Source organism: Venustampulla echinocandica, assembly GCF_003357145.1.
Source record: "Venustampulla echinocandica strain BP 5553 chromosome Unknown scaffold_7, whole genome shotgun sequence".
In the NCBI taxonomy this organism is placed as follows: Eukaryota; Fungi; Ascomycota; class Leotiomycetes; order Helotiales; family Pleuroascaceae; genus Venustampulla; species Venustampulla echinocandica.
The window spans coordinates 658,949-681,675 of NW_022474212.1; the positions used below are offsets into that span (position 1 = coordinate 658,949).

General features: G+C 48.9%; 10 protein-coding genes across 10 annotated transcripts; 5 read left to right on the forward strand and 5 right to left on the reverse strand.

The window, feature by feature from the left end:
* Positions 1 to 494: 494 nt before the first annotated feature.
* On the forward strand, positions 495 to 3,191 carry BP5553_08149 (uncharacterized protein; the record flags this gene model as incomplete). The annotated part of the gene is made up of 1 exon (XM_032016772.1): positions 495 to 3,191. One exon carries the CDS (start codon positions 495 to 497, stop codon positions 3,189 to 3,191), a length of 2,697 nt encoding a protein of 898 aa, XP_031867063.1.
* Positions 3,192 to 3,872: 681 nt separating this feature from the next.
* On the reverse strand, positions 3,873 to 4,247 carry BP5553_08150 (uncharacterized protein; the record flags this gene model as incomplete). Its single annotated transcript, XM_032016773.1, has 1 exon — positions 3,873 to 4,247. One exon carries the CDS (start codon positions 4,245 to 4,247, stop codon positions 3,873 to 3,875), a length of 375 nt encoding a protein of 124 aa, XP_031867064.1.
* Positions 4,248 to 5,709: 1,462 nt separating this feature from the next.
* Positions 5,710 to 6,246, forward strand: BP5553_08151 (uncharacterized protein; the record flags this gene model as incomplete). Its single annotated transcript, XM_032016774.1, has 2 exons — positions 5,710 to 5,809; positions 5,873 to 6,246. 2 exons carry the CDS (start codon positions 5,710 to 5,712, stop codon positions 6,244 to 6,246), a joined length of 474 nt encoding a protein of 157 aa, XP_031867065.1.
* A 275-nt stretch (positions 6,247 to 6,521) lies between these two features.
* On the reverse strand, positions 6,522 to 7,586 carry BP5553_08152 (uncharacterized protein; the record flags this gene model as incomplete). The annotated part of the gene is made up of 2 exons (XM_032016775.1): positions 6,522 to 7,184; positions 7,245 to 7,586. The coding sequence occupies 2 exons, from the start codon at positions 7,584 to 7,586 to the stop codon at positions 6,522 to 6,524; spliced, it is 1,005 nt and encodes a 334-aa protein (XP_031867066.1).
* Positions 7,587 to 10,264: 2,678 nt separating this feature from the next.
* BP5553_08153 (uncharacterized protein) lies at positions 10,265 to 10,882 on the reverse strand (the record flags this gene model as incomplete). The annotated part of the gene is made up of 3 exons (XM_032016776.1): positions 10,265 to 10,459; positions 10,516 to 10,732; positions 10,785 to 10,882. The coding sequence occupies 3 exons, from the start codon at positions 10,880 to 10,882 to the stop codon at positions 10,265 to 10,267; spliced, it is 510 nt and encodes a 169-aa protein (XP_031867067.1).
* Positions 10,883 to 12,026: 1,144 nt separating this feature from the next.
* On the reverse strand, positions 12,027 to 13,633 carry BP5553_08154 (Uncharacterized protein; the record flags this gene model as incomplete). Its single annotated transcript, XM_032016777.1, has 2 exons — positions 12,027 to 12,059; positions 12,116 to 13,633. The coding sequence occupies 2 exons, from the start codon at positions 13,631 to 13,633 to the stop codon at positions 12,027 to 12,029; spliced, it is 1,551 nt and encodes a 516-aa protein (XP_031867068.1).
* A 2,354-nt stretch (positions 13,634 to 15,987) lies between these two features.
* BP5553_08155 (Uncharacterized protein) lies at positions 15,988 to 17,228 on the forward strand (the record flags this gene model as incomplete). Its single annotated transcript, XM_032016778.1, has 2 exons — positions 15,988 to 16,059; positions 16,113 to 17,228. The coding sequence occupies 2 exons, from the start codon at positions 15,988 to 15,990 to the stop codon at positions 17,226 to 17,228; spliced, it is 1,188 nt and encodes a 395-aa protein (XP_031867069.1).
* Positions 17,229 to 17,531: 303 nt separating this feature from the next.
* On the reverse strand, positions 17,532 to 18,539 carry BP5553_08156 (uncharacterized protein; the record flags this gene model as incomplete). Its single annotated transcript, XM_032016779.1, has 1 exon — positions 17,532 to 18,539. One exon carries the CDS (start codon positions 18,537 to 18,539, stop codon positions 17,532 to 17,534), a length of 1,008 nt encoding a protein of 335 aa, XP_031867070.1.
* Positions 18,540 to 18,921: 382 nt separating this feature from the next.
* BP5553_08157 (uncharacterized protein) lies at positions 18,922 to 20,342 on the forward strand (the record flags this gene model as incomplete). The annotated part of the gene is made up of 3 exons (XM_032016780.1): positions 18,922 to 19,181; positions 19,233 to 19,443; positions 19,497 to 20,342. 3 exons carry the CDS (start codon positions 18,922 to 18,924, stop codon positions 20,340 to 20,342), a joined length of 1,317 nt encoding a protein of 438 aa, XP_031867071.1.
* An 811-nt stretch (positions 20,343 to 21,153) lies between these two features.
* BP5553_08158 (uncharacterized protein) lies at positions 21,154 to 22,295 on the forward strand (the record flags this gene model as incomplete). The annotated part of the gene is made up of 4 exons (XM_032016781.1): positions 21,154 to 21,223; positions 21,286 to 21,301; positions 21,471 to 21,694; positions 21,748 to 22,295. The coding sequence occupies 4 exons, from the start codon at positions 21,154 to 21,156 to the stop codon at positions 22,293 to 22,295; spliced, it is 858 nt and encodes a 285-aa protein (XP_031867072.1).
* Between the last annotated feature and the right edge of the window lie 432 nt (positions 22,296 to 22,727).

A 22,727-nucleotide genomic window follows, 5' to 3' on the forward strand; every position in this document is an offset into this window, starting at 1 on the left:
AGCCCTTTCATCCCCACTACATACCTGTCAGTTGGTCATCGTTGCCTTGGCGTGGTAAGGTTACGGTTATATCAATTAACCCCTCCCCTCCTCTGCTCTCCCACCAAACACGAACCTCTTTTCTAGCTTTTCGAACTCAATCTCCAGTACCTTATTCTACGGCTCCGGTCTCTCGAAAGCACGCTTCAACTGTCTACTATCGCCCGGCAAAACGGAGGCTCCTCTGTATCCGCTTACCCCTCCATTTGGCTCGGGGTGGAGGAGCGCTGGTTGTTCAGATCGAATCGTCTTGCCTATTACCGCCTCCCACGTCCTCGGAGAAACTAATGGCACTGCATTCGTAATCTGCTACTATTCTACGATTCTCCCAATACCGAATACACCTTTCGGTCGCATACCACTTTGATTGCAACCAGCTCCAGTCGATATTACCCCGCTGCTGTTGGTGAACAGAAACAGGACAAAAGCATGATTGGATAGTAACAAGCTTCAGAATGCTATCATCGGAGATTGCATTTGTCTCTCAGACCTCACTGTCGCTCTCAAGCTCGCTAGCACCTTCGGCAGCCATGCTGCAACCTACTAGACGCTTCCCTAGCAGAATCCGAACTAGTCAGCAAACTCGATCCTTCCGATTCGGTCTCTGGTCATATCTTGACCCAGCTAGTCAGAAAGAGCTACAGCATCACCATCGAATTTCGAAACATAAATACAATGAGTTGCTGAATCAAAATGTCTCTTGGAACCGCAAGCTACGGAAATCGTCAAGGCATCTAGGCCTCAAGGGCTTCATGTGTAGTGCCTGGCAGAGACAAGATGTAAGGCCAGGTGGAAGATGGACCAGAACTAGCCCACTTGATGATGTTGATGGCGGGCCACGGAAGACTTCACAGAATCGTGCTGAGGACCCTAGGAGTGATAGTTTTGAACATATCCTCCACCATAGCGCTGCAGCGCGCAACCTTCGAAAAGCTACATCTCGCATATTCAGCTCTCCTATATTTCCATTTGACGTACAAGAGTCTGGGGCGGATGCTAAGCGTGCTAGCGCCTCTGAAGCCTCATCAAATGGTAGGAATGAGGGTTTGGACTACATGATTGACCCAATAACGAACAAAAAGGTACTCAAAGAGTCCATGGCCAGCCCAGAAAATTCTACCCGCAAGTCAATTCCCCTTCCTATGAAGACATTCAAGGAATATCAGTCCCAATTTCAGCGCTTCGCACCTCCCAATAAACCAGAGGCTACTAAGGATGGGTTTGAAGCATATGATGCTGAAATGTCATATGATAAGCCATTTCTGGCGTATGAACCTGATGGAAAACCTCAAGAAACGCCCGATCCAGTACAAGAAGGGCTCAAGGCATATGATTCTGAAATGTCTTATGACGAGCCATTCACCGCTTACGAGCCAGATGGAAAACCCCAAGAAACGCCTGATCCAGTACAAGAAGGCCTCAAAGCATATGATTCTCAAATTTCTTATAACAAGCCGTTCACTGCTTACGAGCCAGATGGGCAGCCTCCAGCAAAAGAAATGCCAGATCAAGTACACAAAGGGCTTAAATCATACGATTCCAAGATCTCATATGACAAGCCATTCATGGCATATGAACCAGATGGACGGCCGCCAACGCAAGAATCCACCGACCCGGTTCAACAAGGACTTAAGACCTACGATGAGGTGGCATCTTACAATAAGCCATTTGTTGCATACGAACCGGACGGAAAACCTCCTACGCAAGACCCGTTAGGTTTGACACAGAAGGCACTCGGGGCATTTGACTCTAAGGCACCCTACAAAAAGCCGTTTCTAGCGTACGAACCTGACGGACAGGCACCTCCACAGCATGAAAAGCTAGGCCCAGTGCAACAAGCTGTCAAGTTTTATTACGATGGCGCTAATAAAAAGTCTCGTGTGAACCATAATCAGCCAAATGGACAGCCCTTCGTGCATTGGTCCAGCGATGTGCCGGCTGCTTCGAAACATTTAAGGAACCATAAGCAGAAAAGCAAAGCTGAGAAGCGAGCCATGCGTCAAAAATTAGATAGAGAGTTCGACAACCTGCAAGAAACCCAAGAGTATATTCCCGAAGAGGCCGCCGCCATGGAGAAAGTCAAGCAAGCCCGAGCGCTTGCGGCCGAGGACGAGGCACCACTCCATACAGCACCTCGGGAAATGACTGGAAACTTTGCCCGGGACTTTCCGCAAGATTTCGAGGCTACTTGGATTGCTACAAGGGACGAATCCGGTATGGTGGTTCCCAAAATAGAAAGCACTGCAGAAGATTATAACATTTCCACGAAAGATATGGAACAAGCTGAACTACAAGATGCCGACAGAAGGGTTCAGAAAGCCGAAAAGGAATTCATGGATCATATTATACCCTGCGGAGGTTTGTCCGAATCCTCAGATTCATCAAAGATCCAGCCTTCTTTAGACCGTGTCGCCGCTCGAGAAAATGACACCAAAGCAGTGCAAACTGCAACGCATCTGTCAGCGCAACAAGATCTACAATCGAAAGGCACTGAAAACCCGCACGATATAGCTCTAGGCGAAGCTACTGTGCAGACACCAACACTATATAAAATTCTTGCATATGATCCGACCATGCAATCAATTAGCATTGCTGAAACAACATCTATCGTTACCGATTCAGCAACCGCCCTCACACCCGCAGAGGTGTTGCTTCGTTTGTCCAACCCCACAAAATACATGCCACACTTTGAATCCCTTCAATCCGAGGGCTACGAAATTGCGTCTGGCAGCGGTGATGTACTCATCTTCCGCAAGGTTCGGGAAGGATCGCCGCAAGAACCCAGCAGCCCCCCGCCAGCGAGCGGTCGAGAACTGAAGAAGTCACCCAGGAACCCTATCGACGGTATGTACCCTGTTGTTGCAACAGGAAACTTTGCAAGCCCAACTGGTTTTGTCAATTTGGACTTTCCAGAACCAACTGAAGACGAGCCTGCTTTCAAGTCCAACATTGACGTTCGCCGAGAGGAACCTGTTTTTAGCGGTAAGCGTAACTGGCAGGACGAACAAGTCCCCAAAACAAAAAAGAGTGGCAGAGGGAAGCGGTTGTTGATCGGTGGCGTTTGGGTTGCAGCTTGCTCGTATGCTGTTGGGGTAGTAGCTGAGTTCTTCAAGACAGGTGGGATGGACGGGACCGGCCCACAGGGGTTCTAGTGCGTCCTTGAACATACATTTGTTTCCTAGCTGTAAGCCGTACGGTATTGGCAAAGGGGTGTTTAGGAGTTTTCTAAAGGCGTTTAACGGTGAGTTTCCGCGGAGAGGAATTTTTTTGGGCTTTGTATCTGGGGGCTTGGGCTCTGCGGAAGGGATGGGGGCGCTCTACTCAGGACGTGCCGCACCACTTCTTCGGGTTCAGCTTCGCAGCCAGGAGAATTAGAATGGAGTACAGGCGCAGTTTGGCATTTCGCGTCTCACACCTCTTGTAGCATTTGCTTTACAGCTCAAGAATCCACTCCAATTATCTAAATGATGTTGTATCAAGATGTTTTGTACTACTCCCAATGCAAATTCCAGTATCAATAAACAGACTAGCCTCCAAACCTGCCATCCGACCCTTTTCCCATCCCGCTAACATGCACATTTTTTATTCCCAGCGCGCATCCTAATATCAAAGCCCAGACGCCTCGGCCCATAATAATATTATATCCGCTCTGCCAATTCTTGCAAACCCCATGCCATTAGCTCGCATTGTCCATCTCCCAGCAGCTCTTCAAAACCCCTCCGGAAGGGATCCTTCCCGACCAATGCAGTCTCGCCAGAACATATATATTTTCCGTTCCTCTCCCTTCCGGCCATTCAATATCCCTCGCGCCATCGCATGCCACCTATTACATATCACTCCCTAGCCTCAGTAAACCCTTTCTCCTCCCCGACCTCTGCCTCCGGCCCCTTTCCGTCACCGCTGAGCGAGTATTGAAAGAATTGCCGCTTTAGATCTTCACGGTCCCAGCTCTGTTGGCGGTTGAGATTCGGACACCAGGTCTCGCTGGGGCTGACGATGGTCTCGCCTTGGCTGTTCCGGCGGCCATCGGGGATGGAGACGACGTGTTTGGGTTTGGATTTGGATTTGAGTTTTGGAGATGAGGTGGTGTTGGAGTGTTGATTAGAGTGCTGATTAGAGTGCTGATTGGAGTGCTGATTGGAGTGTTGATTCGGGTGTTGATTGGAATGTTGATTGGAGGCGTGGGAGGTTGAGGTTGAGGTTGCCATTGTTTCGATATAGTTAAGCTGTTGCTTTTCTATCGAGGGATTAACGAAGTGCACAGGTGATTCAACCAAAGGGTATTATCATTTACCTTTCTGATTTCAGTTGTATTTTGTAGGATATGGTTGATGTGATATGATGCTTCTTTATTCAGTTCGAAAATCTAGATCAAGGGACTCGATCGCCCGTGGAAATATATTTATAGGTTTCACTCAGTGGCGAAACCCACCCCCTCTCCGTTCGAGTACCACCAATGGCGATATATCGCCGAGTATCGGGGGATGTGTAACCCAAGCAAAACCAGCGTTAGTGTTCTTTATATGGGGTGATATATTGGCACCAAGACAAAGCATGCGGGTTGGGTGATTTATGCGAGCACTGGCTCGTACGATTTTCCAAGGCCGGGCGGTGGCTATTTATTTAAGCTCAGATTTATTAGTCAAGTTCGTTTAAATGCACTTGTCAGGTGTGATATGATCTGGAGATGGGAGCTGTGTTTTAATGGGCCTTTGTTCAAAGTTTATAGAGGGTTACAAATTGCGGGGAAACGAGGAATGTTATGCGATACCCCGCTAAGCATTTGACGACATCGAATTGGAGGATGATCAAGCGACCAACCAATGCCCTGCTGTTTCAAGACGCTTCAATGGAATAAAATAATACCAAATAGGTTTTATTAATACTACAGTATGGCTCTATTCCAGCTTCCGCTTTGAACACTCTTTTTATAAGCCACACTTATTAGGTCAGCACACTAGAGTAATTATGGTTAGTGGTGCTCTTTGTCATTATTGCCAAATAAGGACAGCTGACACTTCACCTAAATCACGGACATATCAGCATAAAGGCATATTGCCCCTATTCCGAGCGTTTAATCCTGTACTTTGTCGTTTCGATTTCTTGATTATATAGTATTTTCCAGAAACAGTTCTATAAGGACTTACTTAAAAAATGTATTAACAAAAGCTATGGTATGACAATAATAAGTATCTTTCCCCGATTGCTTTATTTCACATCTTCTAACAATATTAGTAGTCTCCTTAGACCATCATCGCTATCTAGAGCATCCTCCTACTATATCAGATCCCCCTCGAGATGTCGCTTACTGCTTACTGCCTTCTGCCAAACATCTGGTGGAACACTTTCCCTTGCCTTTTCGCACCAAATTGTCAAGAAAATAGAGGTTGACTTTATTCTGGCATCCACGTTTAATAAGGCAGAGCTCTGTGAGACTACAAAAAGGCATCCGCTCAGACCTAATTCGTCATGTTGAGAGGAAGCAGGACTGGCCGGTCCGGTTGAACATTTCCCGTGCTTATTGTCTGCTGCGCTGCTTATTGTCTGGCTCGTCATCCCTCACCTCTGGTTTCATCCCTCACCGCTGGTTTCATCCCTCACCTCTGGTTCCTCATCTTTCAACCTCGTCACCAAAACAACTCGACAGCTAAAATTCCATCAGCAATCATCATGAACCCTATCGCCCAGCTCGCGGCCCGCTCCGCACGCCTCAATGGCGCCTCCGCATTGCGACAAGCAAACCCAATCGCTCGTCGAGCTTTCACCAATGGTACGTCAGCAGCTTCACATCCTCGGCAAAGCAATAGCTAACAACAAATCTGTCCTACAACAGGTCCAACAACCTCAATCTCTCGATTCCAGCCCTCCGCCCACAATTCCGGTCTCCTTATGAGCCGCGCCATGCTCCGTAACCCGGCCTCCAGCGTCGCCCGCGGCCAATCGCGCGGCGTCGTGACCGAGACCATCACCGTCGGAGCCGCCATCCTGGGCGCCGGTAAGCTCATCGGAGCCGGAGCCGCTACAGCAGGACTCATTGGTGCTGGAACTGGCATTGGCACGATCTTTGGGTCCTTGATTAACGGTGTTGCGCGGAACCCTGCACTTAGGGCACAGTTGTTCGCATATGCCGTTTTGGGGTTTGCGATTGCTGAGGCCACCGGGTTATTTTCGCTGATGGTTTCATTCTTGATTCTGTTCGCTATGTAAGCAGCTTAGAAGGAGCTTATTGCTAGATATGTTACTGTTATTATAGCTCTATATTTCTTCAATGAAATAATAGGACACGACGAAACAGTGAGGGTTTCTTACCTAGATTCTTGGCTCCTTGGGGGGTAGCAGATGCCCTGGGAAAGATGGTAGCTCTGCTGTTTTCTCAATGCTCTCTCTAGACAAAAATAGCTAGGCCCAAAATTCGCCGAATATTGAATATTAGGACAATGTATCAAATTCATTCAGGTAGTATGTGTTCAATGATGTTGAGATCAATCATTCAGGCCAGCTACACGGGCTTTTAATCTCTCGTTCTTCTCGAGATCTTTTGATACACTGTATTCTTCTGGCTCGCCTACAACAACATCCGAAAAGTTATTCCCACACCACCCATGCTGCAGTCTCTCCAGTTTCGTAATCTTAACCTTCCATCCATAATCACACATCTTCTGCCCCAGCTCTCTACCCAAAATAGTACCCTGGTACGCAACCATGAGCGCACGAATATCAATAACAACCTCCTTCAATGACAAGATGGTCTTGAAGCGTGCATCCAGCAAATCTAGCACCGCCACTGCAAGTCTCAGGGGGGGTCCGGAGCTTCCGGGCGAAAAGCAATCTGGTGAATTGTGCGCATGTCGTAGGCCTGGAACATTCTCTAAGGCATTCATCTTGACCTCTAGAGTGGTGAGACTTGTGCATTCCTGTCGAATGAGTTCTAGCTGTTCGACGAACTTCTCTGAAAGTTTGGGACTTTCATTCGTGAAGTCTTGAAAGCGAAGGAAGGGGATGCAGATGTGACTAAGAAAGCTCGCATTGTAACTTCCGATTTGGCGAAGAAAAGCGTCGAGAGGCTCGTATGTGGTAAACACAGTTGGCTTGGGAGGCGTTGGAGGCTTCGCCTTGACGAATGGTCTGGTTCCAAATTTCCAATACTATTCATCTCCAGTTAGCAAAGTATACAACACTTGGTAAGAAAAATCAAATAGCCCAACAAATGGGTTATGAAATTTGTGAGATATTTGCACGACCTTTTTCAGTTTGTTATGCTTCTTATACTTCTCCCCTACAGTAAGAGGGCGGCGTAGATCAGGAACATCAAAGCAGTTTCTGGAGTAAAGCACCGTATTGCCTTCCTGCCGAATTCTCTTATTAGCGCGTAGAAGCGCTGGACAAAATCCGCAATGCTTGGATCGGGTCGCAACGAGTGTCTCGGCTCTAGGCCAGGTAGAATTGTCACTTTCTACTTCAAACGTGATGGGTTCGGAAGCAAGAAGTTGTTCTTCATAAATTCTGAGGCGGATCTCAATGGGCAAGCTAAAGAAGTTCGTCGGCATTGCGATATGTGTGGCTTTATAGAGGTAGGTCGGCTTGAGAGAGATTGCGATGAAGGATGATGAGAAGTATGGAGAAGGACGAGGAGATATAAGCCACGTAAGTGCTTTTGAAGGAAAAAGCTCATTTACAAGAGATACCTGATGAGGTGGTTTTTCATGTATGTCCCAGGTATTTACGTGAAAAGGAGGAGGCTGGCTGTGCATCGAGGTGGCGGGGTAATCTTGCGATTCCTGTCGGAGCCTACCTTACAGAGCGAGGTAGGCCAGAGATTACACCAACCACCAGGGAGAGTTAGAATTGATGGGCGAGCCGATATGCCGCAAGATCAAAAAATCTTTATTATTATGGTATTCCAACCTTCTCAGCCTCCATTGGATTAAGATCTAGCGATTGACCAGGGTGGGCCAGCTTTCTTGCAAGCCCTGGAAGTCGCATTCCATGTGAAGGGTCACCATCTTCTTTTAGAAGCGAGCTAGTCGGAGTAGGCTCTTCTTTTGCCCGTAGATTGTGCATCGCCTCGATAGAGCTTGGTAGGAGGCGTTCTCAGTAGTAGTGGATCCATAGGAAATGATAGGTTGGGACAATCACCGCATAAAACAGCGACAAAACCCGCTGGACTGGGGCGGCCATCCACCTGAACAGTGCGTCTAGCTGAAATGATTTTCTTCCTTCTGATTGACACTTATATTTTCCATTTCAAGCAAACACGCAAGTATGGCAATCTGTGTAAAGAAATTAATTAATACGTCTATTCTAAGTTACATTTTTATCAATAAAGTAATAATCCATACAAAATATATACAGCTTTTCCCTCCTTGAGTTCAAAATATACATCGACTTCTCAATGGAGGCTCTATACATGACCGTCGACGCAGAAGTTGGAACTGAGGTATAGAGCGTCCTTCGAGAAGTCGATATAAATCTTGAACTCCTTGCTAGATGTCGCAACGAGGCATCGACTTCTCGAAGGACTCTCTATACATGACCGCCGACGCGGAAGTTGGAACTGAGGTACAGAGCATCCTTCGAGAAGTCGATATAAATTTTGACCTACCTAACCAGACTCGTACCGAGATTTGGCTACGAGTCTGGTTAGGTATGAGGCTCGAAAGAGTGGCGGGGTCAGTTTTTTAATTCTGACTGTAAATCTGAAGGTAGAACAAGTACTACAAAAATTAGATGCGTTTTTTGGTTCAGAAGATGTCTAGATGACTTACCCGCTGTGGGTCGTCCAGAGCGGCTGCATGGTCGAGTGTCCATCTGTCATGAACAGACCGTCCACCGAACTCCCCGAAGCCTCATCGCTATGCCAAATTGGTTTTGGTGTAGCAGACGAGGCTTCGGGGAGTTGCCGATTTCCAAGTGGGTGGCCATAATAATGGGAACTCTGTTTGCCAGAACAGTAACGTGAGATGTTGAAGTTGCTGGCGACCCTCCTAGTCGCGTCGGTTTTTGTTGTACCGAGCGAAGAGAGGGTTCGAGGTAGATCTGGACTTCGACGGTCGCTCGAGAAGCTAGGCTTCTCTTGCGACCTCTAGGAAGATTGACTTAATCTGGTTGGTAAACAAAGGTTGGAAGATCGATGGGAGCTCCAATGCTTGGAGCATATTTGCCGGAATAGCAAAGTGTGCGGTGGTAGAGTTGCTGGCGTCCCTCCCAATCACGGCGGTTCTTATCATACCGGTTCGGTGGAATGTACATTCTGGTACCATCGAGGCCTGGGGGGGGGGGGTTTCATAGGTCGACAGTTGCGAGTGCTGTCGCCCCTCCCAGTCGCGTCGGTTCTTATTATATCTAGCAAAGAGACCGCCGAGAGATTCTGGCTGGGGGTTGATTCCTCTCTGATTTGAGCACGTTGGCAGACCTGGGCAATAGAGGGGTGCAACAGATGGTTGCCCCTCCCTGATTGCACCAGGCCCGAGACGGCTCTAAAATATGTTTGCCAGAACAGTAAAGTGTGGGGTCCTGGAGCTGTTCCTGCTCGCTCGATTTCTTCGGTCCTTATTGTACCGCTCATAAAGGTGAGCAGACCCGGGTAGCTGCAGAGTTGGGGGTGTCTGCTTGGACACCCCTATGAGCGATACAAAAAGAACCGAAGAGATTGAGAGCGCAGGGACAGCTAAGGATGCATCCCGGTAACTGATATAGAGAATCTGTTTGCTAGGATAGCAAGGTGTGCTTCGTTGAGGCGGCCTAAAAATACGTTAGCTAGTTCAAAAAGTCTTAAGGTTTAAAAGGGAGGCACTTACAGCAACTGCACGGCAGCCACAGTGGCGCCCGCGGAGAGGGATATTTGTGAGGCTATTAAGTCTGCCCCGAAGCTGGAGCAGTTCCCGCAACCCCCCCGGGTTTGTTATGCCAGTCGTAGAGGCGAATCGGGATTTTGACAATCCATGGTGGCACCTCTACAACCGACACAACAAGGGCCGAGTGGGCCGAGAGAACCGATACCATAGCATGTCGAGGATTTCGTTTAGAAAATTATGAGGAGAATATGTTTGCCGGAATAACAAGGTGTGCGATATGAGGCTCTGATGGCTGAGCAAATCATCCCGGTTCTTGTTGTGTCAGTTGTGTCGGTTGTGGAGGAGTGGGTTTGATGCCCCTCTGCGATGGGTTGGCCAGAGGCACCTCCACAACTGATACAACTGACACAACAAGAACTGAGATGATTTGCTCAACCACAGGTTGTCGTGCTAGGAATGGCCTCCTTCACCCAGTAGGTGAGGAAGGTATCGATCCTAATTCTCTGGTTTCTTTGGGAGGAAGAGAGCGGCCTATGAACTTCCCGACGGACATGTGGGGAGGACTGGATAATCGCCCGGCGAAGGGGTGATACCCTCCCCCACCACCCCGGAGGCGCTACTGCAGCCTGGAATTGCGTTAGCTAATTCGAATATCGTCAGAGATTCAAGAGAGAACACTTACAGAATTTGTATCACCAGCAGCGGGAGCCCAGGTACCAAGGCGGAGCTCACGCTCAACCACAAAACAAGTCGATATGAGTTCGAGGAAGGGAGGCACTATCTCCTTGGGAGGTGCGTGCTGGCCTCTTTCGTGATGGTAATCGGATGGATGAGAAGAGGGGAGTAGGAGGAGAAGTTGGGGGAAGCGGGAGTATTTATGAGAAGCGGAATATGTGGATCTGTATTAAAGTTAAGAATGTTGTTCCAAACATAAATCGGTTTGGTACTTACATATATAAGCCTTTAGAAGGAATGGAAGCATCCTGCCCTTGGTCATGAGTCGTCAAGTTTAGAGATCCCCTCTCAAGTTCTAGACCCGAGGTGTCCATAGCTTAACTTTTGCTGGCCTTCAATTGTAGAATTTACTTCTAAGATGATGAGGTGGTGTGGATGTAAGGTGTTGTTGTGAGATGTGAGGAGGGTGGTCTTGACTCAAGTCCAGGGTTGTTAACTTGTTAGATCGACGAAGGACAACAGTCTAGTCAGCTTTGTTAGCGATAGTGAAGAGAATGAGACGGTAGTAGGTAGAGTTGAGCTTTAGGACTTACTTCTAAGATGATAAGAGTGTAGGTGTTGTTGTGATGAGATGGGAGGAAGGTGGTCTCGAGTCAACTCAAGGGCTGTCAACATGTCAGATCGACGAAGGACAGCAGCCTGACCAGCCTTGTTAGCTACAGTGAAGGGGACGAGACTGTAGAGCTGAGCTTGAAGACTTCTGAGATGATAAGATGGTGGTGTGGTTGATAAGTGTTGTTGTGAGGAGATGGGAGATGGGAGATGGGAGAAGAGGTTGTTGTGGTTTGTATTTTTGGAGAATTGAAATGTGCGAAGGTGCGGCCTTGGGGACTAACCTTTAGCGACTTTTACCGGTCAAAGATGCGGTGTGAAGTTCTTAAAGATGGCAGTAAGTTCACAGGCGGAGTGAAGCCTTAGAGTGGAGTGAAGTCCCGAAGAGAGGCAGAAAGTCAGTGCGGTGTATAGACGGGTAAGAGACACCTAAGTTTGAGGGACAATAAGCGGTGACATGTAATCACAAATCATAAGTGATTGAGTACAGAGAGGTACCTTCAGTTCAAAGAGACAGAATAGGTGTAACAACAATGTAATTGCAACGTCTAACATAGTGCCTCTATAGACCTAACTAACGGCGGTATAGAGTTGAACCTGTGTCTTTACACATCCATTATCAACGTTATCCCTCCATCCGTACCCAACTCCGATTTGAGTCAGGACTTTTTGCAAGAATAGTTCTTCCACCATGCATGAGAAAGGAAAACGGGACAGTATCATACGCCGCGCTATGCTGGGTATGATGGATACAAAAACAATAGACAGATAGAGAATTATGAGATCGTATCTTGGTATGCACGAGCGGAGCAAGTGCATTGTACATATCCCATGAATAAGAAGGCCCTCCTAACTCAACGCAAAAGAAGTACATTGGGCAGAGCGCTAATACATCAATTCAATTGATCATGGTGTTCGTGGTCGCTTCCAGTAATATTGCTATAATGGGGTCAGTACCGTCATCAATGAGGGGAATGTGGCATGGGCTTATATACCTTGTGTTGCTTTCGACAGTTCCTCAAACTTGGTTTCCTCAGTCCATCTACAACGGCTGCTCTGCGCTGGGCATCCGTGTCTTCGTCCGGAATGTAGTAATACTCGCTCTCCAGGGCCTTTCCTGCTGCATCTTTCCCCTCCCGGTGGATCTCCCCGATGCAACGTGCAGAATTTAGGAATTTGCAAAGGTCTGCTTTCGTAAGGCCCTTATTTTCTGGGAATGATGGGCTGCTGCCTTTTAAGTCTGCTGGTAGGTGGTTCATGATGATGGAGAGTGGCGTGGAGGATAGACGTGAAAATGCAAGTTGGTTGACAACGTGATTGATTATTGGGATTGCCTCGGCCTCATTGGTGGCTTCGGAGCTTGCTCTGGATTTGGGTGAGGCTGTAGGTTGGCGTTTCCCTCGGGCTCTCTCCGGAGAGCCACCAGTGGTGAAGGAGGCCATACGAGAGGAGATATTGGCTCCAAAGGGGCCGAAGGAGTGTACAATTGGGTCGTTTTCTTCGTCTGGATCTTGTTCCTCCTCTGGCTCGCTGAGATCGCTTGACGGGCTGTCAAATGCGGGTGCAGGGAAAGATGTTGCTGCTTGCGTGGATACCATGGAGTGTCCCGCGGCAATGTCCTGAGCGTTGTCTGGGGATGATTCATCCTCATATACCTTAACCACATCTGGTTCTACACTATCAGAAAAGAGGTCGGAAAGATTGGTCGACGAGTGGGCCGGTCCAGCAGGCGTAGGGGAAACTGGTGACTCGAGGCGCTGCGCACGACGCAAAGGGCTTGAATGGATAACTTGGCCACGAGCACTGACAGCCGTAACGCGAGCTCTGGGCGAGTTCTCGTCATCCCAAGACGAATCTGTCTGAGCTCCACCATTGTCTTTATTGTCTCTCTCTGGCCACGCGACCAGCACGCGCGCGTCTTGAACATCCAACATGATCTCTGCATTCTCTGTCTCCGAGGTAAAAGTATCATCCTTTGCCAATTCCCATGTTCTACCCTGACAGTGCAATTTGACTCCATTCCAGCCTTTAGATTTAATCTCGACCCTGTTCGGTTCAAGAGGGAGCGACGCGGGGATATATCGAGCTTCGACGTGAACGCGAGAAATCAAACGATTGGCCGACAATTGGTAGTGCGACGACGTACTGGACCTGCCCATTCTCAATACATCTCCATTTTCGGACAAAGTAATTGAGGGGACCGCGGATAGTGGAGCCCGTTCGGAAATCGACGAGTGAGTTCGGTGAAGGCTAGGTCTGCCTTGAACACGCGGGGGTGAAGATGAGAGAATTCCAGTTGTTGAAGTTGGGATCGGAGTAGGATACTTTTGATATGCTGCTGCTGCTCGCTCTGAAGGAGAGGATCGGGCTTGTCTCTTGGAAGGGCGAGGAAGAATGGGAGAAGAGGACATGGGCTCGAACGCGGGCAGTAATGTTGGAGCAGGACGTTTCACTCCCGCCGAGGGAGGAAAGCTGGATAGGACATTTGCCTTGCTTGGAGACGAGTCCATCATGGTGATTAATTACCAGTTGTCGTGTCCGACCTTGAGGTTTTTCAGAGGAAGGGCCTCTGAGGGTGGGCTATAAGTCGCGCCTGGACGCGATCTATAGACGATTGATATTGGCCGAATTGGAAGCCCAAGGGAATATTTCGCAAACTAAAGCTCGAGAAAAAGTAACCTCGAGAATGGGGAAAGAAAGAGGCATGGACCGAGTTTTTGAAGGTCACGAACGCGGTCGCCCTGTGTCAGTTGAGGAGACTGGGCCCTGGTGTTAGAGACGCGAGCGTGTTAAGCTAAGCTGCGGAGCGCCGTCGCCGTCGCCTAAGTTATGCTACATGTACATACATGGACAGTACACATTTGCACATTTGCACCAACCAACGAGCCCGGAATGCGATGCAATGACGTGCAGCTGGCCTGGTAGGGAAATAAAATAAAATACGAGATCTCAGATCAATTACAAGGAAATCGAGAGCCCGTTCTGCTAGATATATCGACAGACGTATCGCATTCATTGCATCCCCACTGTTGGAGTTGCATCCTTCTTTCTCGCCTGGAGGGGTAGAGCTATCAGTCGCGTTCTCGTTCTCGTTTCTCCCCACTTGAGGCATCCGATCCTTTATCCCAGCCTCCCAGATCACGGTCTCACGGTCTCACGGTCTCACGGTCCATACACGCGCAAAGCAACACCATCCCTACGCGCCGACGAGACATATCCGGTGTAGGAAGTTCGGTTCTCGTGCATACGCAGGCTCCTTTAGCAGTCACCTCGGCTGTCTGACAGCACAAATCCACTTGCATGCAGAAGGCGCGCAGAGAAGAATAAGAGCTTTTCTCAGAGATGGAGCCAGAAGTCGAATGTAGAAGTTCGTGCCGGCAGCGCTCGAAGGATTGCGGATTATTGGGTATTGGCAAGAAGCATAAAAGAGTATAAATGAATCTGTGGAGGAGAAGGGCATAAACAGACATAAACAGACATAAAAGAACACAAAAAAGATACCAACGGACACCGCGACATAAAAGGATAGAGATCCCCGCACTTAGTGCATTTTGTGCTGCTTAGCAACTTATTGACACTTTTTCCCTTATCGGTATACGCGGTGTCACGTGTTGACGCATTTCCAGAGCGGATGAAGTTGGAACGGGGACCTGGCTAGGTAGAGGTAGAGGTACTACCTTCAGTATCAATATTAGTGAATTGGCTATTTTTCTATTTTCACTCGAATACAAGTTTATCGACTACAAGGCCGCTTTATTTTCTGCCGCATATAAATGTATTCCCCAAGTCATGCCTATCTACTACGTACTTCGCGGTGAGAGTTCCCGGGCCAAGGGCCAAATCGCTGTTAGGGTCTCGGGCGAGGATGCTTATCGGTCACACTTCAGGTTACGCTCGCATTATCTACGATCATCCTATTGGATGTGATTCATTGCCAGACTTCTCACCTTTTATCTGTCACTCTTCAATTTCCCCCAAGTCAAAGGCAACTCAAAGTAAGGTACTATGTCTCGGTGTATACACTGCGTGTGTAACCTTTATATTCGCAATCCCTTCCAACCGCAGCTCTGCGCATCCCATCCCATCCCGCTCAACACTTTTGTCTTCTCCCTCGCTACCTCCACCCCTAGCCTCCGCTGTGCTACTGCTCTAGTTGAATATCCTCTATCGACAATAACGGATAAGGAGCCTAGGAATGTGCCTTGCTGAGCATACGGCTAGCCCAGCTACAAGTCGTATCTTTGCACTTTCACGCAGAATTTGATGGCAGCTCTTGGCGGCGGCCTAACGAAACCGAGATCCAGTGCTACCTACAGAGTAATTCAGACTCTGGTCACTATGAATGCAACCCCTCTGAAGCGCTTGTGGAGTATGGGAGCTGATTGAGTAGCCTGGGTTCTCGACTGCAACTTACAAATAGTGAGGAATAGTCTGAGATATCGAACTAGTAGATAAATCGAGCACACCAACGAGCATGGACAATTAGGAATATTGATGTTTGATCAGCTACCTGGGTAATAAAGAGTCTAAAATCACTGTGCGTCATAAATCGGCTTTATATTGATTTTAACACACATAATAAATATAAATATATTTATTACAAGTCATTTTTGACAGGTACCTTACTTCGTATGTGAGGGGTGAGGATCTATGAATCCTAAAGGGGCAAAGCGCACAATCGGCGTTCTTGAGCCCAAGCACCGACCTCCAAAAAAAATCAAAATCTCAGATACCACTATCGATCTGCGGGACAATCAGGACAGAAGCGTCAACAACAATGATTGTAGATTACGCAGTCGTCCAACACCCTCCCCAAACACCTCCTGAATTGACCATATTAAAGGCCAGGCCAAGATCAAATTTTATAATGGCGCCTACCTCCACTGCGCTGACCGTCAAGGTCGAGAGCGGATCGCCGTATCAACTCAGTCAAGACCAGGTTTGCGCTCATTTCTTGAAAACCCAACAACAAGCCCGTACTAATTTCTTCAGGTACTGAAAGCTTCCGGTGCGCTCCTAAAGCACATGAAGACCTCGGAGAAAGAATCGGAAAACTCGAACGAGAAGAAGAATCTCCTCGCAGACGCCGACGACGACGAGGAAAGCTCTGCCACCCCGATCTGGCTCATCCTCTCAACCAAGAAGCACATTGCCGACAAGAAGCGCCTAAAGCCAAGCAAGATCGCAATTCCTCATTCTATCAATTCCTCCGAAAGCTCAACCATCTGTCTCATCACCGCCGACCCTCAGCGCACATACAAAGACATCGTCGCCTCGCCTGGATTCCCTAAAGAACTCGCCTCGAGAATCACCAAGGTCGTGGGCATCGACAAGATCAAGCGCAAGTACACGCAATATGAAGCTCAGAGGAAGCTAAAATCAGAGCACGATCTTTTCCTCGCGGACGATCGGATCATTGTCGGATTGCCAAAACTGCTAGGGAAGACAATGTACAAGGGCACCAGTAAACGACCCATCCCTGTGACGCTTTCTGCTCCTGCGCCCAGGACAGAGGGCAAGCGTATCAAGCGAGCGAAGGGGGAAGAGCCGGGTGCCGCGCAGCCTTTAGCTATTGCGAAGGAGATCGAGAAGGCGCTAGAAGGCACTTCCGTCTATCTATCACCCACCGCAACAACGTCTATTAAAATCGGATATTCTAACTGGGATGCGCAAAAGCTCGCGGCAAATGTGGAGGCTGCTGCCAATGCCCTGATCGAGAAGCACGTCCCCCAGAAATGGAGAGGTGTGAAGGGATTACACATCAAGGGCGAGGCAACGGCAGCGCTACCTATATGGTTGGCAGATGAACTGTGGGTTGACGAGAAGGACGTCCTGACAGAGGAGCAGGCGAAGGAGGTTGCGCAGGCGAATGTGGGGAAGAAGCGGAAGGCCATTGAGGCCGTGACCGAGGAAAAGAAGCAGGAGACGCTTCCAGCAAAGAAACAAAAGCTGCTAGAGAGCAATGATGATGCTTTGGATAGGGAGATTGCGCTGAGAAAGGAGAAGTTAAACAAGCAGAAGGAGGAGGCTGCTCAAGATGTGCTTGATGAGGTTCCGCAACCTTCGAAGAAGTCAAAGAAGGCCAAGGGGAAGGGCATTGCTAAGTGATGTGGTGTTCTGCGGCTTGAATCGATGCATTGCTTGGCGTCTAGGAGTCGAGGAAAAGGGAAGAAACATATGCTTTGTGTAAACATCAAAATGGATATGAGCGTTTACTTAGGATATTACCAAGTCACGAACTCTTTTTTAATGCTGATATTCCGTGGATTAAAAATGCGATACTTGCTATAGGAGTTTCCGCCATCCATTCCTCAATTTGCAATTACACCCTCTAAGGTATGCTTTGATTCTTCTTTCACAGGCCATTGAAACGCCACGCCAAAAGGTATCCTACAAACAATACAGTTCCCATCACAACTCCTTCTCTCTTGGATAATCCGTTTCTTTCTGGCCATCGAAGGGCCTTCCATAAACACCATAGTTCTCACTGAAGACTTTCGCCAACAACTCTCCGTCCAAAGTCATATGGCCCCCGCCCGTAACTTCAAATTTCAATGCTCCCTTCTCATCCAACGTCCTCAATCCCAACCAATCCTCCTTATATATAGCCCTATCTCTCAAAAGCGTAACCTCTGTGCCGTTAACCTCCGAGAACCAGCCCGTCTCCTTAGGAATAACAGTCGTATCATCTTCAAACGTATACATGACGAATCTCTCCAGCTTCTCCAGATTCTTTTTGTATGTCTGGTTCTTCAGCACACGCTCGTTGTTTATGTCTGCGAGAAAATTGGAGTGTTCCAGGTAGGCCTCCATCTGAGTCGGATCGCGGAAGTACTGCGCAGGCACCAATCGACTCTGCACAAACGACGACCACGTATTCGACCTCAAGATCCCTTGCGCGCCCTTGCAGAGCCAGTCCGTCGCCGAGCAGGACTGGAATTCGGAAATCCCATTATGCTGGCTTCCAAACGTAACTAGGCTCCTCACTGGCGGGAAATTGCATCTCTCAATGTATCCCCTAAGGAGTTGTCCGCCTTGGGAGAACCCTAGGGCATCGACTGCGGGGGCGGTGGATAGAATTGGGTGAGCGGCTAGCTCTTCACAAACTTGTTCGATTTGGAGCGTGATGTTGCCGAAGAAGGTTGCGGAGCGGTCGCCGGAGGCTGTATCATCCAAGCGGATTATGTAGGTTAGGGTTCCTGGGTTTACAGTTTCTGCGAGGGAGGCGACGGAGGCCAGGCCATCGGCGGCATAGTTATCGCCCAGACCATGCCAGATTATGAGGGGGAGAGGGGTGTCGGAGTTATCGTCGTCATCATTGTTGGCGATGTGAGTAGAGGGCGTGGAGATTGGGGCAATGTAGGCGTGAGTTAAGGATGAGAGCGTAAGAGCGGTGAAGAGGGTTCGGAGGCGTGCCATGGCTGATGTTGATGCTAATGGCGGTGGTGGAGAGGTTGTTGTTGTGATGTTGGACGGCTGGGGAATGGAGACTTGGAGATATGGGCCCTGGACTTGCCGCTTTTATGTTTGGAGCTCCAGGCTATTTCGGCAAGAGCTCTCCGTACCACGACACAAATCAACACCTCTGAGATATATAATGATTTATGGCTACAGGTCCAGGAGATACAGCCCACTTGGCCGGCCGCGTCTATCAAACCGTCTCATTTAACGTTCGCAGGTGTAGTTCATAAAGGCGCCTACGAGCAAGGACTCTGATACTTATCGCACGCAATCTAAACTCCGATCGTAGCAGATCGCCATCTCCGAGGTTCTGCCGCCCCATCTAGCAAAGATCGCAGCAATGTCCGGCTTCTCATCTATATATCAATACGCATACTGCCCCGAGTCCCAGATGGCTCCAGCAAATCGCCCGGAGGCGGCACCTCCCAGCTCAGCAGTGACTGGCCCACATCCGTCCTACATCCAAGTCGCAAAGCCGTACGTTTTCCAGCAGCAACTCCAGGGTCGATTGGTAGCAATCGGGGCAAACCCGACGCGCGAGGATACCTTCCGGCTTCAGGGTGTGCAATGGATCAACGATGTGCGCATAGCGTTACAGTTGTGAGTTATATCCTTAGGAGATGTGCCGTTTCCAATGCTCATGGTTGGCAGACCTGTTCGAACATTTTGCACGGCTTGTGTATATTACCATAAGTTCCGCCTCGTCCATAAAGACAACGAGTACCAGTTTTATGATGCGGCGGCTGCCGCGTTACTCACGGCATGCAAAATTGAAGATACGTTGAAGAAGTCGAGGGATATTCTCTGTGCGGCACATAACCTCAAGGTTAGCGTTGCTGAGCACCTAAGTCCGGATGATAACGTGAGTATATACAAGCGCTGTGTTGAAATCCGGTGTCTAATTCATACATCTAGACATTCGAAACACCCTCTAAAATAGTTATTGGCCTTGAACGTCTTATGCTTGAGGCTTCAGCGTTCGATTTCCGCGCCCGATACCCACACAAACACCTCATCAAGCTCGCGAAGGAAGCCAAAGTCGATAGCGATGTGGCAAAGATGGCCTACGATATTATGCTCGATCTCTACAGAACATTTGCTCCTCTCAAGCAGAGTTGCGCCGCAATGTCATTTGCTTGTATCGAACTCGCCATCCTACTCCTAGAAAAGCAACTAGATGCTGTCCGCGGACCACGGGCACCAAGATACAGAAAGTGGCACACCACGCGAGCAGAGGTTATCGAGACGGTTCTAGACCTCTTGGAGCACTACACGCATTTTCAGAAAGCTTCCATCGTTGGGCCCTCATATCCGATTGATAAGTTCATTAACATCCGAATCAAGATCAATCAAGAAATGGAACAGGCGGCCCCCTTAAGTCGCTATACCGAATTTCACGAAGGGTCGAAATCTAACGGCGTCAAATCGAATATCAAAACGCCCAAGACACCCATTACCCCCGCTAGTCCATCAGAACTTCGTACCAACGGCAGAGACGGTGCCTCCCCAGCAACACTCAGCCCGCGCTCTTCAGGCTCGGGCCGAAAAGGCATGGGGGCACGTGGCCAAGATGGCACTGTCCGGTTCATGCTGGATGCTGAGAAAGCTAAGCAAGAAAAGGATACGGTGGCAGAGTACTTCAAGGTCGAATACGAGGAGTATGAGGTGGAAGTTGAGGAGCCTATCAAGAGGGAGGAAAGGGGGAACTATCGCGACAGAAATGGGCGTGATAACGGGTATTATAAGAAAGTCCGCAGGTGAAGCAATACAGCTTTTTTTCTGGGTGGTTATTGGCGTTCGAAATGGGGCATAGAACTGGCGTAGGGATGATACCACGAAATTTAGGATGCAAATGTAACAAATGGCAAGGGATTTTCGGATTTTTCATTTCAAACTCTTGCCGCCCTGCGTGAGATTCAATTTCTACAACCAAAAACAAATCAGATCATCTATTAATCCTGTTACTTGTACTTGGAGCAGCAACTTGATTTGCCACGCTGAGGTAGGAGTAGGCGTTGGTGAGTGCCGCTTGGCCAACATGTGAACCCACACTTCGAACTATGACGACGAAGGCCGGAGACGGCTTCGCTGATTCATGGCCGTACCAAGGAAATTAGCAGTACCTGGAGATGTAGATGTAGATGTAGATGTAGCTTATATTCCTGCGATTTGCTTTCACCACCTCGACTTCTAACATCTCGTTATTTGAATATACCCGCAGCTTGTCGCCCATCCAATTATCAGCGATATATAAACACAGTATTATTTTGTCTGCAAGTAGGACGGAGTAGTGTCTCTTGTTCTACATTCCACCCGCAGGCACAGGTCGCTCGCTAAGGGCCAAGCTAAGCCAACCGCAGTCAACTGTGGCTCAGTGACGTTCTCAAGTCAACCTCCGACCAGGATTGTTGCTTTCCGGCCATCTTTCAACTTCTAAAGGTTCCTAAGGTCCCACCACCATCCGAACTTGCAAGTAACACCTCACATTCCCCCTCTCGCTCTGCAATCGCATATATCCCATACCACCAGCTCCGATTGTTCTCGATCTTCATCTGTGCATACACAAGACAACATGGCGCCTCCTCCGTCGGCCTCTCTCCCGCTGCAGCAGAGGCTTATTGCCCTTGCGCAGACGCTGCAATGTAAGAAAAAACACCCTCTGAGCCTGCGCATCAATGAGTGCTGATGCTGATTTAATCTACAGTCGCGTGGTTTGTCGGGTACGTGTAGCTTCCTTATAATCATCGAATCAACATAAACGGTCGCTGGATGCTTTGGTGTTTGCCTTGTGCGGCTGCCAGCTCCAAGATCGAGCTGCTCGTGCTCCCGGCCACCCGCCATGCCATGATACTGATAATTCCCGTTCACTCACTAACCATCTCTCTGCAGACACCTGACTCTCCTCTTCTGCATCTTCCGATACAGCTTCTCGTACATCACGTTTAACTACTATTCACGATGGGCGATCTTTTCCTACCGCACAGCCTTTGTCTCGGCAGCGGTGACATACGGGATTGTGGTGTACAAGGCTTTCCGCGCTCGATCAAGAGCTGGGAGCAGAGCTCAGGGAGGTGTTCTTTCGCTCGCAGCTGATGAGAACGTCCAATATCTGGGTAAGCTTTCCCCCACCATTGCTGCCTGGCGAGGTATTCCTAACACATACCAGCCATGGCGCTCGTCTGGCTCTTCTCTCCACAGTATCCTCTCGCCATGCTCCCCTTTGGCGTCTACTCTGTCTTCCACGTCGCGACCTATACTCGCACGAATTTGATCCCCACCATCCAGCCAGCGAAGCAAACCTCCCCAGCCCCCGGTGCATCCCCATCCGCCAAGCCCCCTGCGAACCCAACAGCCGAGACGATCGGCCGATTCGTCAAGGAATACTATGATGCTTCTATGGGACTGGTAGCCATCCTCGAGATCCTACTCTGGGGCCGAATTTTGCTCTCTGCTATTATCTTCGCCAGGGGTTCTTGGATCTTGATCGCTATCTACACCGCCTTTCTCCGTGCCAGATATGCTCAGAGCAGCTTCGTCCAGGGCCAATTCAGTCATTTGGAAGCAAGAGTTGATAGTCTCGTGGGCGCACAGTCTACCCCTCCTGCTGCCAGACAGGCGTGGGATACCGTCAAGAATGCGGCCAGGTCTTTCCGCGATGCTACTGATATCGGACGCTATGTCCATGGTGCTCCAGCACAGAAGAAGGCGGCTTAAGCTCTTGTCCCCTCAACGGGACACTGTGCGACCTAGTCGGACAGTGGGTGGTGAGCTGGCTGGGATGTGTGGATGCCGTTGGGCTTTATATAGTCCAACAGCGATATTAGAGGCAGGATAGTGCAGGCCATACTTGCAGTTGGTGAATTCATCATGAAGCCCTGTATCCATGGGCAGGGGATGACGGGTAAACGCAAATAGGACAAGCGAGGAGAAAGGGATGCATATGTATTCGTAGCGAATGTTACTGGTCTCGGGAGGGCAGCTTTTCACGTTTTTGCTGGCTGCTGGTATGAGCGTTGTATGCGAGTTTGGTTGAGCCGTGTTTTTAAATATCCGTTAATTCAAAATGGAAAAATGAAAAACTTGGTGTAAATTGGATGCTTCACTTATGAAATTGTTTAAGCTATGATCCTCAAAGAGGGACTAAAT